General features: G+C 40.3%; 1 protein-coding gene across 1 annotated transcript in view; it reads right to left on the minus strand.

Annotated features, from left to right (window-relative positions):
- Window positions 1-12,365, minus strand: part of GFRA1 (GDNF family receptor alpha 1) — a 136,321-nt gene that overhangs the window by 35,438 nt on the left and 88,518 nt on the right. Inside the window, 1 exon segment of the mRNA XM_034061982.1 lies at window positions 1,246-1,355. Within this exon segment, the coding sequence (XP_033917873.1) occupies window positions 1,246-1,355 (110 nt within the window).

The following is a 12,365-nucleotide window of genomic DNA, read 5'->3' on the forward strand; positions in this document are numbered from 1 at the left end:
AAAATTCACTAGGTCCAGCAAGAACTTCTTGGCAGCTCTTACCCAGAAGTTATCTTTTAGTAACAGTTACTCTTTGCCAGCAGCTAGACTTCTTAATCTCATTGACTAGATCAGATTTCAAGGCTATTCAGTTCCTTGTTTTAAAGTCAAATGACATTCTGTCATAACTGTTCATATGTTATACCCTTTGCATACTGTCTTCATCTCTTAATTTGTAGAAGCACATCCTTTGAAACCATCACATCTGATTTTACCAGTTGCCACATGGACTTACCTCACTTGTTAGCTGCTAGAGCAGTAAGAATGATAACAAGTGAGCATAGCTTTCAGTTATTTTTCAGCAAACCCAATCCATTTTAGCAATATTTTGTGTATTATCTCCAGAGACACTTATTTAACAGCAGGATCTGCTTCAGGGCCTCAGCTGGCACCTTCAAGCCCAACAGAAGGGAATATTACTATATCACAGCAGGTGCAGGCTGCAAGCTTAAAAACATCTTTTCTAGTGGCCTTTCAAATTTGCCTGTTTCAGAGTTTTGACATTCACTTATTCCTTACTGCCCAACCATGGTATTTCTACAACACGCTCACCTTCCTGAGATGATCTCTCTCAGGAATCAAATACTGCGAGTGGTATATGGGATCTGGATTGCATGAAGGCATCTTTGGGCCTGTTGACAGCCAGGAAGGTGGCAGCAAGCAATATGACTATGCTGGATTTAGAAGACTTCATTGACAGGCATCTCAGAGTAGACAGAAGGACATGGAGGAAAGAATAGCAACTGAAAGTGAAACAAGGCTGGGTTGGTCTACTATCTCATTCCTAAAAATGTCCTGCAAACTCTTCCTGAAGACCAAGAAATACTTACCCAGCCTTGTGACAACACCTGCAAAATCAACCAAGGTGCAGTTTCACTTGTTCTTGACTTCCTGAATCTTGACTTCCTGGGACATCATGGTCCTGACCCAATTCAAGCACACTAATAAGCTTTATTTTGCAAGCTTGAATTAATTTAAAATTCAACCATCTTTCTCTGTCTTCTTCCCTTAATTTCCTTGCAACACACAAATTTACCCCAGGGAATCTCCATAAGGTTAAATAGGGCCAATAGACTTAGGTGGAGAATTTTGCCTTTTGCACAGAATTATATTCCACAGTTTTTCTTTCCTGTGAGCCTTCAGAAGATACTTTTGGTGTGTTTCTTTGATCAAGCAACCCCCCCTCTCCCTTCCCTGCCTTCTTACCAATAAGCCCCGAGTAAGCAAGGAGGCAGTCAGCATAGTTCTCCTTCAGACAGCTACTAACAGACCGTGACTCAGGCTGGCAGTTCGTGAAGAAATCTGCAAGGCGAGATCTGCAATGTGAAGAAAAATGCATATCTTTAAAAACCAAGCCTGCAGGCACTCTTACCTTTTAAACCCTTTATTTTTAGACAAAGCTTAATATTCTTTAACTTCAATGTATATTGGACACATTTCAGCTGATGGGAGCCTCTGAGATGCATCTCTTTCCAGAATCCATTTCTGAAGTTAGAACAAAAAAGTGCAAGAATGACAGGAAAATGTCAGGCCTTTCCTAAAAGAAATGCTCTGCATTTTCATGCCAGAAAGCAAAAAAAAAAAAAAAAAGAGTGATTTTATCATTTGAGCAGTCATTTTGCCTGGATCTGAACTCTTGACTGGAATCTGCTATTCTACAGACTCAAAACACAGTTTCTGCTGTTTTACAGATTAGACAAACTGTATGTTTGTGCTCAGAGTCCTCTTACTATATGACTTGAGGCAAGACCTGCTCTGGTACTGCTTTTTCCAGGGAATAGTTTACTCTTGCTCTGGACTGGCCTGCAGAGCCAGCTGGCTGAAGGGGAACAGCAGGCAGATCTGGGTTGCATGGTCTCCACAGCCCTCTGGAGCCATGGTACTGAGAATCTACTTGCTCTTGTAGAATGTGCATTCATCCAGCATTTACAGTATTGAGCCCAGGGCTTAGAATAATGGAATGTGTGCTCTGCATAGAGTTCTGCTGCTGGATGGCCATATTATCTTCACTCACTTCAGCTACCCCATGTTCAAGATGGGGAGAGCACTGCTTGCTCACAGAACGTGCTTTAAGACTAGAAGCTGTACTGCAATTAACAGGTTGCTATTACATTGGAAAACAAACAAACAAAAAAGCAACTAGCAGCCAGGAACTCTTCTGGTTATTTGCACTTTAAAGGCCACATAATACTGCCATTCAAGTCTGTAAAACTTAAGAAGCATCACTGAGGTGGGTCAAGGTCCTACATCATACAGCTGCTCCCCTGCCCATCTTGGTCTGCTGTCTTCAGCTCCACTAATGTTTTCACTCAGACTTGTAAACTCAAAGCAGCGACTTTTGTTTCTTTATAAAGTGTCACTAAGACTTTTACCTCCATGAACAAAACAATTTCACCTCCTTGCTTCAATCTTCCATGAAAAAAAGGATGAAAATGTTCATTTGCATGTAAGGATTCACAGCCATCTTTCAGGATCAGGTGCATAATTGTTGCAAAGCCCTCTCAAAATCAGAATAGTATAACCTATGAACTTTCAGCAGTGCTCTAGCATTATGTAGATCTGCAATATAAATGCTCTTTTTTCAGTTCAGCAATGAAAACATGGAAGTAAGCAGAAACAAGTGATTTGCAAATGATTTACTTTATTTGTTTACATGCTCCAGAGACTAATTATCTTTGCTTGCTTTATTGTTTCACCTATCTCAGAATGGGACTGGATGTAGTTAATTGCACTGAAAGTAGTGATGGGCCAACTTCAAAAGATTCACATGCTTAGCTTGAGAATGCATCCTATAAATAGACTATACGGAACCTGTACCTGAATTTATCTGAGCTATTCTCCTGACCTCTTTTCAGTTCCAGTCTTTGATAACTGTACTGACACTAGCAAATCCACGAATGCCTCCAAACCACAATCATCTGTAAGCTTTTCACGCCCTCTATTCCCTTATTTAACCATTTAACCTTGAGATGGGCATCTGTACCCAGGTGCCTTAAATAGCTTTAAAGAGACAAGCTTTCTACCAATCCTTTAATATGCCCTATATGTATAAAGAAGTTTCTACTTTTCCATAAAATCTCTGCTTTGCTGATTAATATATACTACCAGGGGACAGGCTGAGAAGAAATGGATTCCAAGCTATGGGAAGAGACAAATAGCAGCACCGTGAAGAAAGTCTGGCTAAGGCAACCCTATGTCACTGCAGTGATTCCTCTCTCAGTATATGATTAAGGTAGTGGCTCAGATCCAGCTCTCTGAGCAACTGGGAACAAAGGCAGTTGACTTTTTCTAAGGCTTTTACAAATTCTACTAATACGTGGATGAAGTCTGCTTTAGGACAGAAGAAAGTCCATTATATCTAGAATGAAAAACCTTTGCCATGGCAGAAAGAGCAAGCCTGCTGTATGTGCAGTAGTTTTGCATTTCTAGAACAACCTAGCTCTCAGACTTTAATTTCATTATTTATGTGTCCTACATCCAGCTCTGGGGCACCTGACATAACGACCTGCACTTGCTGGAGTGAATCCAGAGGAGATGACGAAGATACTCAGAGGAATGGAGCAGCTCTGCTCTGGGGACAGGTTGAGAGAGCTGGGCTTGTTCAGCCTGAAGAGAAGGTTCTGGGGAGACCTTAGAGCAGCTCCAGTGCCTAAAGGGGCCTGCAGGAAACCTGGAGAGGGGCTTGGGACAAGGGCCTGTAGGGACAGGCCAAGGGGAATGGCTTGAACCTGCCAGAACAGGGGAGACTGAGCTGAGCTCTTATGTAGAAGCTCTTCCCTGTGAGGGTGCTGAGGCGCTGGCACAGGGTGCCCAGAGAAGCTGTGGCTGCCCCATCCCTGGCAGTGTTCAAGGCCAGGTTGGACACAGGGGCTTGGAGCAGCTGCTCCAGTGGAAGGTGTCCCTACCTGTGTCAGGGGTTTGGAACTGGATGCGCTTTAAGGTCCCTTCAAACCCAAACCGTTCAAGGATTCTATAATTCTATGGAGTTGTACCATCAGAATCTTGACAATCCTGGAAACATCTCTTGCAACCATTTCATCATTCTTAAATGTCCAGTTCTCCCATAGATCATTAGATGCATTGGTACAGAGATTGTTCAATACAATCCTCTTCATTAAATGTTCTTAAGGACTTATAACTATGGAATAACACCAGTCATTTACTACTCAGTCTGCTTAAAGAACTTGTTATAAAGCCTAAAGGAGGCTAAAAATTGCTCTTCTGTTCTCATTTGCAAACAGCTTAATTTCTATGTTAATTTCTGAAGAATTCTTGTGGTCATAAAAGGTAATGATCTGACAACGTTGCACGTTTAACTTTCATAAGCCAAATATAGTTCATATAGCTCTGGTCCAAGCATTACTGAACATCATCATACATCTTCCCCCTAGTGAGTCATCTAAACTACATACTATCAAAGTTCTCACTCTCCTGAGGTCTTAACTACACCTGATATTTATGTGGATTCTTTTTCATTGAAGATAAGGTTAATGCCAGCAAATAAGAGCCCCCATCAGCCATAAAATAACTCCATCATTTTCAGGAAATACCTACGGATTCACAGTCATTGAAGATCCAGTTCCAAACATTGCCAGTAGACTGGCACTGATGAAAGTGTGCTCATCAGCAATACCAAAACAGTGGTACTCCTATTATCTAGAGATACAAATTAGCCTAATTAGCAATGACAGAATCATTTATCCTGAAGTACTGCACATGATACTAAGAACTGTTTGTGTAAAAGAGAATCCTTTTAGGAATGCTGAAAAAGAACAATCAGATGATAGGAGTCCTATAAAAAACACAGTTACCACTGTGTTAACTTAAGTGTTCCTTCAGCAGGAATCAACTTGTAGGTTGTAACTTGTGAGCAAGTGTCTATCCCATGACTGAATAATATGGTAAGCTAGAGAACAAAGAGATCTTCAGTGTGTGCCTTCAAGTGTGTGTGCACAGTTTTACACGTGCAGTGTACAGGTATGTACCTATTTGTTAGATGGCTGGATAGGGGGACACAAGCAGTTCTATACTGTACATAATGTGTAGCAGAACCACGTATAAAGGAACTGTTAATTTCTTTTTCTGCTGGAGAATTACAAATCCTCTTTGTTCCCAGCAGCATTAATGGTTTTTTTCCTTTCCCTTGCATAAAAAGAAAAGGAACTGAAGAGAACCACCAGAAATCATCTTCTTAGGAAATAAAAGAAAAATGTTCTCTTTGTAGGGCAAACCCCCCCAATTAAATTAGCCCTATCTTAGCCCTGTACAATCTCAACAAAGTGAACTGCAGTTCTTCTGTACAAAAATACTTTAAGTATTTTGTGTACCAGTAACTGGAAAAACAAGAATAATCCTATTGGCAAATTCAAAGAAAATCTGCTCAAACAACAAGCACTTTCTGAGAAGAAGAGAAAAGAATTCCAAACCTGCTATTCCCTAATCTTTGTATTAGCACCAGTAAAATCATTTGTAACAGTTAAAACACAAAGAAAACAAAGTTAATTTGTTTTCCTTATGATAGTGGTTCTTCAAATACTCAGCAGGATAAATCAAAACTTCCAAATTTTGCTTACAAATAAGCTTTGTTAACAGCAGTATTGTGTTTAATCTGCATACAATTTTTGAGGCAATTTAATTTTATATTAGCACAGCCTGTTGCGTTGGCAACATTCATTAGGTTTTCGCTGTATTTTATTCTCAGGGTTTTGTAAAATGTCTTTGATGTTCTGAAGTTACCTTTGATATTTATCAGTTCTCCCTCTTCAAAGTCGGTGAACTCAGCATCAGTCCTGGTGCAATATTTAAAAGCATGATTTAAATGATGAAGTTGCAGAAAATTTCTAAAACTGCATTTTTAGGGTGAGTCTGGTGTAAATGTGGGCTACTGGAAAGCAACTCTATGAATCAAGCGTGGGTCCTCCCCAGGAAGCACCCCTGTTGCTGGGTTAGCTGATGTTGATTTCTCTTGTATGCATCCTCAATTGCTGGTACACAGAGGCTGAGCCTTGAGAAGGAGAACTCTCTCTTAGCCTTGCCTTTGTGTTAGTGATCTCCAGAGCAAGACAGACATTGAACCTGGATCTCGCAATGACTGCACACACATACCCTGTGATGTTCAAGTGAGGGGTGAGGGGTTACAACTCCTTGCCCTGTTACTGAATGCAAGGAGTGAAGGTTGCTGTCCTCTGCCCTCACCTTGTAGAATCACAGAATGCTTAGGGTTGGAAAGGATCTTAAGATCATTTAGTTCCACTGCCCCTGCCTTGGTGATGTTAGGTGAAGTCTGTGTTTGCTCCCTGCCACCTCTCTTTACATTGCTGCTTGTGTTTAGGTACCTATTTATAGTTCAACAGCACTAACATAAAGAGTACATAAATGCCAAAGCTGAGTGACTGGGGTGACTACACTAATTAGTCAAAGCTGCTCTAGTGTCTAGACACCATTTGGCAGACACAATATAGTCACGTAAGGGAAGTGCTGCATCAATATTCAAACCAGAAGATAAGTATAAATCTGACACTGAAAAAAATCAGACTAAGTCAATGAATGTGTGTCACAGTGACAAATGACACCATTATAGAAAAAAACCCATGCCAAACTACTTCTTCTTTCGTGCGGGTCAAGTGCAGTACCTTCTTCTGTAGCTACAAATAGCTCCCGTATAGCTTGGGTGGTACTACTCCTGCTGGAATGCAATAGTGGCAAGAGGGACTGCTATGTGGATAAACAAATGGCTTCATTGTTGGAGGAGCTTTTAATTTTCCCTTGGGTTCATAAACACAGAGTGACTGGACAGTGAGAAAACAAGGCAAAGGCTACATAAGAAACTAAACCAGTGAGCTGAGAAAAGCCTCAGAGCAGCTCCATCAAAGGACAGAAGACCCTCCTAAAACCTAGTAATATGGATTTGACCCTTTTTTTTCCATTAAAAGACACAAGGGCTGCTTAATACTGATACATCTCATATCTCCTTTGTTATGTAAATGCACTACTGAGCACCTCTAAATTTTGACATCTTTTTAAAAGGATTTTTTTACATATATTTATGACAGAGCAATTCCATTTGTTTTCTTTTGGCAAACAAAGTTAGTTTTTCTTTCTCTAACAATGACAGTCACTGGGCCCTGAGGGCACTAACATCCCTGCCCACCTCTGGGGCTTCCCTTAGCCAGCCTATGGTCAGGACCCCATTCCAGCACCCCATGCCTCAGACTCTGCCTCAGTGATGCTGTACGACCTTGGTCTCCAGCCCTGCACAGCCCTGCCTGCTCAGGCACAAGCTCCACTGAGCCAGGTCTACCTATAGGTCGATGTCCCAGCCTGTTCTCATGGAGATACCTGATTCTTAGGGCTACCCGTCTCCCCAGCTGGAGTGGTGGGCTAAGCCTTGACTGTCCCAGGGGCTCCCCCCAAGTGCCAGGATGCTCCTGGCAGTGCTGCACCCCGACACACAGCTCAGTATTTGTACCTTTTGTGAAGTGGGAAGGAAGGGTAAGTAAATGATTGATGGCAGGACCATCTGGCTGCTAACACTTGTATACTGAAAGTGGTTTCTCTCACGTGAGCTGATCCAAATCTGCAACACTTGCAGAAACCATTACAGGATCTTGGACCTCAGTTACTACCTACTAACCAAAAGAAGCTGTTTTTATCTTGGTTTACTTCTGTTTTGTTATATTTTAAGTGACTGGCAAGCCTAAGCCCAAGCAAATACTTGTTTCTGGATTCAATTTATCTCTAAAAATTGTGTTGTTCATCTGGAAGTAAAATACAGACAATCCCCAGTTATACAGAGGTAGCCTTTCTGGACTGTGGAATAACTGGATACATAAACAAATACCAGATACCACACAAGATTCATTCAGATGCCTTGTAGCATCACAAATGCTTGCTCAGAGCATCAGGCACAGAATGACAGTCCACCAATGCAGGTTCCTCCTGCTGAGCACCCACCCTTAACCCATATTGGCTACCTGACTCTACACCATGTTCCTCACTATGCCTGCTGGCATCTATGTTACCCAGGCTTTCTGTTTCCCAGGGTCCTTCTAGACATGAGGTACTTTGGATAATGGAGATCTAATATTAGAAATGCAGTAATGAAAAAGATCTCCACCTATTCACATCTATTTCAAAATTAACAGCACAAACATGGTATTCTTTCTATTCTTCTATCAACAAAACTATTTTTTCTCAGTAGCAAGTGCTCTAAAATAAATGTACCCTACACCCATATTTTATTATTGTATTTTAGTCAAAGCAAAATGAAGTTATACACCATTTTCTATTAATATTATCCATTTGCCTTGCTCATGCCATCTGCTAGTGACCTGTTAGATCTTTCTACACACAATGTCTGCTGCAGAATATCAAAAGAACTTAACAAAACACTAATCTCATGGTTTATCAGTGTTAGTTAAATCCTCTAAGTGACTCAGGATTGTACATGAGAGCAATTTTAATTTAATATATTAGGTCTCCTTTGGGTTTAAGGAAAACTGCTAAGCGCAGCCGTGATTCCAAGCAAGGATGATTTATCTGCAATTTGGTAATATAAATATTTTTATAGTACTGACCTTTTGTGTAATAAAACCAATTCTGAAAAACTACGGTGCAAATCCTGAGCACAAGGTAACGCAATAAAGGAGGAGAATGGGGATTCTCAGATGCAGTGACAGAAAACAGAATTTTCTCTTTCTGTTTGTAAAGAAAAAAAAAAAAGATTACCTCACATCATTTTTTTTGAGGCCTGTTTGAGAGAACATCTGGAAAGCATTCCACAGGAAATCAAACCTATATTAAATGTATTTTGAGGGGCTCTGTTTCCTTGCACTGCCTTTAAGCATGCATAATGTGGTTCTGTCTTCTCAGCCGCAAAGAAAACACTTCTCTGAGAATCTTCTACAAAATGATAGGCTCAACTGTCAGTCTGTGATTTCTATCAGGGGCTGCTGTTAAGATTTCTATTTAGTCTATCTGTCTCCGCACCAAAGCTCTACAATAAGATGAACAACTCTAATAGCTGCTTTCAGAGTACCACGAATTTGTGTATTTTAAATTTATTTCATTTCCTTTATGCTGTTTAATTTGAAGCTTCTAAATATAAATGACTGTCATGTTTAAAGATGTCCAACACTCACAGTGTCTCTTGATAGCATGTTACTCAGGAAAGAACTAGTGCGTTACGGATAGTTGTTCTCACTTCATTAGCTGGGCAGACAGGAGTGTCTCTGAATTACAGGCTGGAAACCTAAGAAAATCATTGTCAGTCTTGAAAAGCAAGCCAAGGAAATTAGTGCCACTGCAAGTCCTTGTGTGTGCCGCTGGATGCTTATTAACAACTATATCATGAGTGTACACTGAAAGGATATGGTTCCAAGTACCTGAGAAAGACATCCATGACAATTCTCTGTAACCACCTGAATAAACTATAATAGACCACTGCTGGCACAAGCATGAAACTGTCGTGGAGTTTGGAGACAGAAAATAATCTTACAAGTCCAATAAAAGTTCTCTCTTTACCAGAAAAGTTTGTGTTGGCAGATGCACTGCCAGGATCATCAGGTTTCCTAAGGTTACACAGGTATGCTTTTTGCATAGGAGAGTCCCTCAGTGGCACTATGGTATGTGTGGTAGCATTCCTTAAAGGAACAGCTTCATGTTCCCTTGCCACAGACCTGGCTGAAGGAAAGAAAGGGTGCCCAGGGTGTCTTTGCACTCTGTAGGCAGACAGTATGGCTAAAACTCATCCCAAAGCTACTCTAAAAACTTGTCTGACAGGGAGTAAGACAACAAATACACCAGAACTACAGCAGGTAAAAGCAGATTAGAGTCTCTTTCATGTGAACCTTTTTTTCCATGCACAAACCAGCCACATCAAACAGCAAGTTCTGGCACTAGCACACCAATATAGCATTGATCTTATTCAACATGTTTTACTTGCTTTTAGAACCTAGATGGACATATAATGCTAGTACAAAAAAACACTGATTTGTAGTGCAAGATTGGAAAACACACCATTTTTACCAGTTAAGGATGATGTGGCTGTCTTAAGAGGGTATTTTTGACTCCACTGTCAAAAAAAGGCTGAACACAGCCACTGAGAGCTGACAGCCTGTGATACATCCACATGTTTACAGCAGTTACTCTGAAAGACACTGTCCATTCTGAATATATTTTGCAATGCTGCATGATGGCCAGTTACTGAGATTTATCTTCAGCATAGCACACTGCCTAATTAGAAATGGGAGCATCATAACTGAGAGGACAACCACTGTAGTTTATGTTTGAATTGGAACAAAAGAAAGTGAACTGAACATTCAAATGATATGGTTTTAGTTTAACAGAAGTCGTAGTCATATGTGTTTTGTAATAGAAAAGATTGCTTTAATGGTTTATAGAATGTGCTTGAACAAATACAGTGTAAGCACAAGCATGTGAATGTAAGGTCATCTATTAATAATCTTAGGAAGGGGTCACAGCCAGCTCACACAGAAAATCTATACTCAAGAGTAAACACACACCAGAAAACCTTTTCTGTGTCACTTGTTTTAAAGCCATCAGATCACCAGAGCATGGGAAACAACCATCACCTCTGCCGAGAAGTCTTTCCAAATGCTGGTACCTTTACATCTGGCTTCCACTTGACAGTAGTTACTCCCTCACTAACATGGTAGTGCTTCAAACATAATGAAAGCAATTCAATTTCTAGTCACTAAACACTAAAATGCTAGAATTTGAAAATACACATGTGGCTGTCACTTGCTCTGTTGAGAAACAAAAAGTTTTATTTTTAGTTCCACTGCTTACATTTTCTTGCAGCTATTTTAATAGATGAACTGCCACCAGAAATATTCTCTCACCGGGGCCTGATGCAGAATGATATAAATAACCTTTACAAAGTCCAGCCTAATGCAATGGTGAAATCAGTTGACATTCTTTTAATTAGCACTGCCTGAAGATTTACCTACACAGAACAGGAATAGCCAAATTCATCCCTGGAATAAATCCACTGAAGTCACTGATGTCAGAGGAAGTACGCTGGGAATGGACTTGATATAATAGTCCTGTTATACACACTAAACATACAACAGCTTCTTGCCTGTAGCATATACATGGCTTGAAAGAAATGATAAAACACTGTGTGACATATACACCCTTTCTTTGACCCAGAAAGCCAAATGTTACTGGGTGTACATCAAAAGGGATCAAACCCCTTCTCTTCACCAGATTTAACAAATTAGCAGGTGGAAACTACTCATGCAAACAGGTGGATGTTAAACTTCTCTCTGCAAAAATCTCTCAACTAACAATTCAACAAATCAGCAGTAGCAGTGCCCTTACTGGAATCCCATCCAGCAAAGTAATTAAGTGCTTGCTTAACTGTAAGAACATGAGTAGCTCTGAATTTAGATCTTTATTAAAGTTTAATGTCAAGTTAACTTCCCTGGATTTCAGTATTTTTGACTGAACATTGGTGAAACTGCTTACTTAATATATGTAGTTTAATCTTCCCCCTGATAAACGAACAAAACAAAATGGGTCACATCTGACCTGTTGTAACCCCCTTCCTGGCATGTCTTTCTAATTTGTAGTCTCCTTATTTCTTAAACTATACAAGTAGTATCCCCTTCTCACTTAGGATAAAAAACCAGGCTTTTTAGACAAAATGATATGCAGTGACACTGTTGCTGCCTACAGCTATGTCACAGGAGGTTGCAGCAAGGTAAGTGTCAGTCTCTTCTCCCAAGCAACAAGCAATATGACAACAGCAAATGGCCATCAAGTTGTGCCAGGGGACATTTAGATTGGATGTTAGTGAAAATTTCTCCACCAAAAGGGTTGTTCAAGCATTGGAACAGGCTTCCACAGGAAGCTGTGGAGTCACCATGCCTGTAGGTATTTAAAAGACAAGTAGATGTGGCACTTAGGGACATGGTTTAGTGGTGGACTTGGCAGTGTTAAACAGTTGGACTCGATGTAATGGGTTCTTCCAACATAAATGATTCTACAATTCTATGAAGGATCCTACAGGTGACCTCAAGTTCCTAAAGCTAAAGCTTAGTGGTGATGCAAGTACTTAAACCCACTGAATAGTTTTGGCTGAAAAGGGACTGACAGTGGAAGGCAAGGTATCTAAATACAGCCTGTAAAGCTCTAATCTTTTGTATCCAAGTTTATTTTATGATTGCTGTACATTCACACACATGTACTTTCTTCCCTCTTTTACTTTTTCAGCCTTGTAGAACAGGTAATAATAATATTGTCATAGTTTGTTCTTAACCTTCAAAGTTAACCTGAAAGCAGGAGCAGGACCTCAGCCACAT

The sequence above is a fragment of the Melopsittacus undulatus genome, chromosome 4, assembly GCF_012275295.1.
Source record: "Melopsittacus undulatus isolate bMelUnd1 chromosome 4, bMelUnd1.mat.Z, whole genome shotgun sequence".
Taxonomy (NCBI): domain Eukaryota; kingdom Metazoa; phylum Chordata; class Aves; order Psittaciformes; family Psittaculidae; genus Melopsittacus; species Melopsittacus undulatus.